The 766-nt window shown below is 33.6% G+C and overlaps 1 protein-coding gene across 1 annotated transcript in view; it reads left to right on the top strand.

The window, feature by feature from the left end:
• Positions 1 to 177: 177 nt before the first annotated feature.
• LOC101497040 (uncharacterized) overlaps positions 178 to 766 on the top strand; it is a 4,217-nt gene continuing 3,628 nt past the window's right edge. The window contains exon 1 of the mRNA XM_027332901.2: positions 178 to 232. Within this exon, the coding sequence (XP_027188702.2) occupies positions 178 to 232 (55 nt within the window). The remainder of the gene's footprint in view (positions 233 to 766) is intronic.

Raw genomic sequence — 766 nt, 5'->3', positions numbered from 1 at the left:
TGTCCCGTGTAATTCGTATGATTTTGCCGTCTCTTCCTCGTGCACCCACTGAAAAATTAAAATATTAAAAGAATTAAATCACAATAAGTTATAAAATTATAATTAATTAAATTAAAAAAAAAAAATAACATAACTTCCGGAAAACTTGATGCTCAAGTTCTCCGGTAACTACCGGAAATGTTGGCAATCAAGTTTTCCGGAACGCTTTCTGTACCGGATATGTTGAAAACAAGTTTTCCGGAACACTCCTCTGTACCGGAAAACTTCCTACAAGATTTCCGGTACCGGAAAACTTTAAAACAACGTTTCCGGAATACACGCTCTGTACCGGAAAACTTGTTTCTCAACTTCTCCGGAAATTTTGAAAAAAAACTTACTCTCTGTTCCGGAAATGTGAAAGTGTGGAATGGTAATTTTTTGAGGTTTTATTATTTATACGAGGGCAAAATAGTCATTTCATTCTATTTTTGGGGTATAGGTATAATAAGGATGGTACAAGGGAAATTTTTCTATACTAATAGTAGGTCAAGTAAACTGGGCCTATTGATACAACCTCTTGGATTTGGGAAAATTGGCTATTGTACCCTCCCATTTAAACCTATACCCCCCAACATAAAATTTTTGTTGTAAAATACCCAAAATAACCCTAAAAAAAACAGTAAAAGTCAAAATAAGAAAAAATTTAAACACTTTACCCCCACATTGAAAAATCCGGAAAAGTAAGTTTTCGGAAAATTTAGTTTTTACCGGAAATTTCAAGAGGATT

The sequence above is a fragment of the Cicer arietinum genome, chromosome 3, assembly GCF_000331145.2.
Source record: "Cicer arietinum cultivar CDC Frontier isolate Library 1 chromosome 3, Cicar.CDCFrontier_v2.0, whole genome shotgun sequence".
Classification (NCBI taxonomy): domain Eukaryota; kingdom Viridiplantae; phylum Streptophyta; class Magnoliopsida; order Fabales; family Fabaceae; genus Cicer; species Cicer arietinum.
This window is presented reverse-complemented; position numbering and strand designations above follow the sequence as displayed.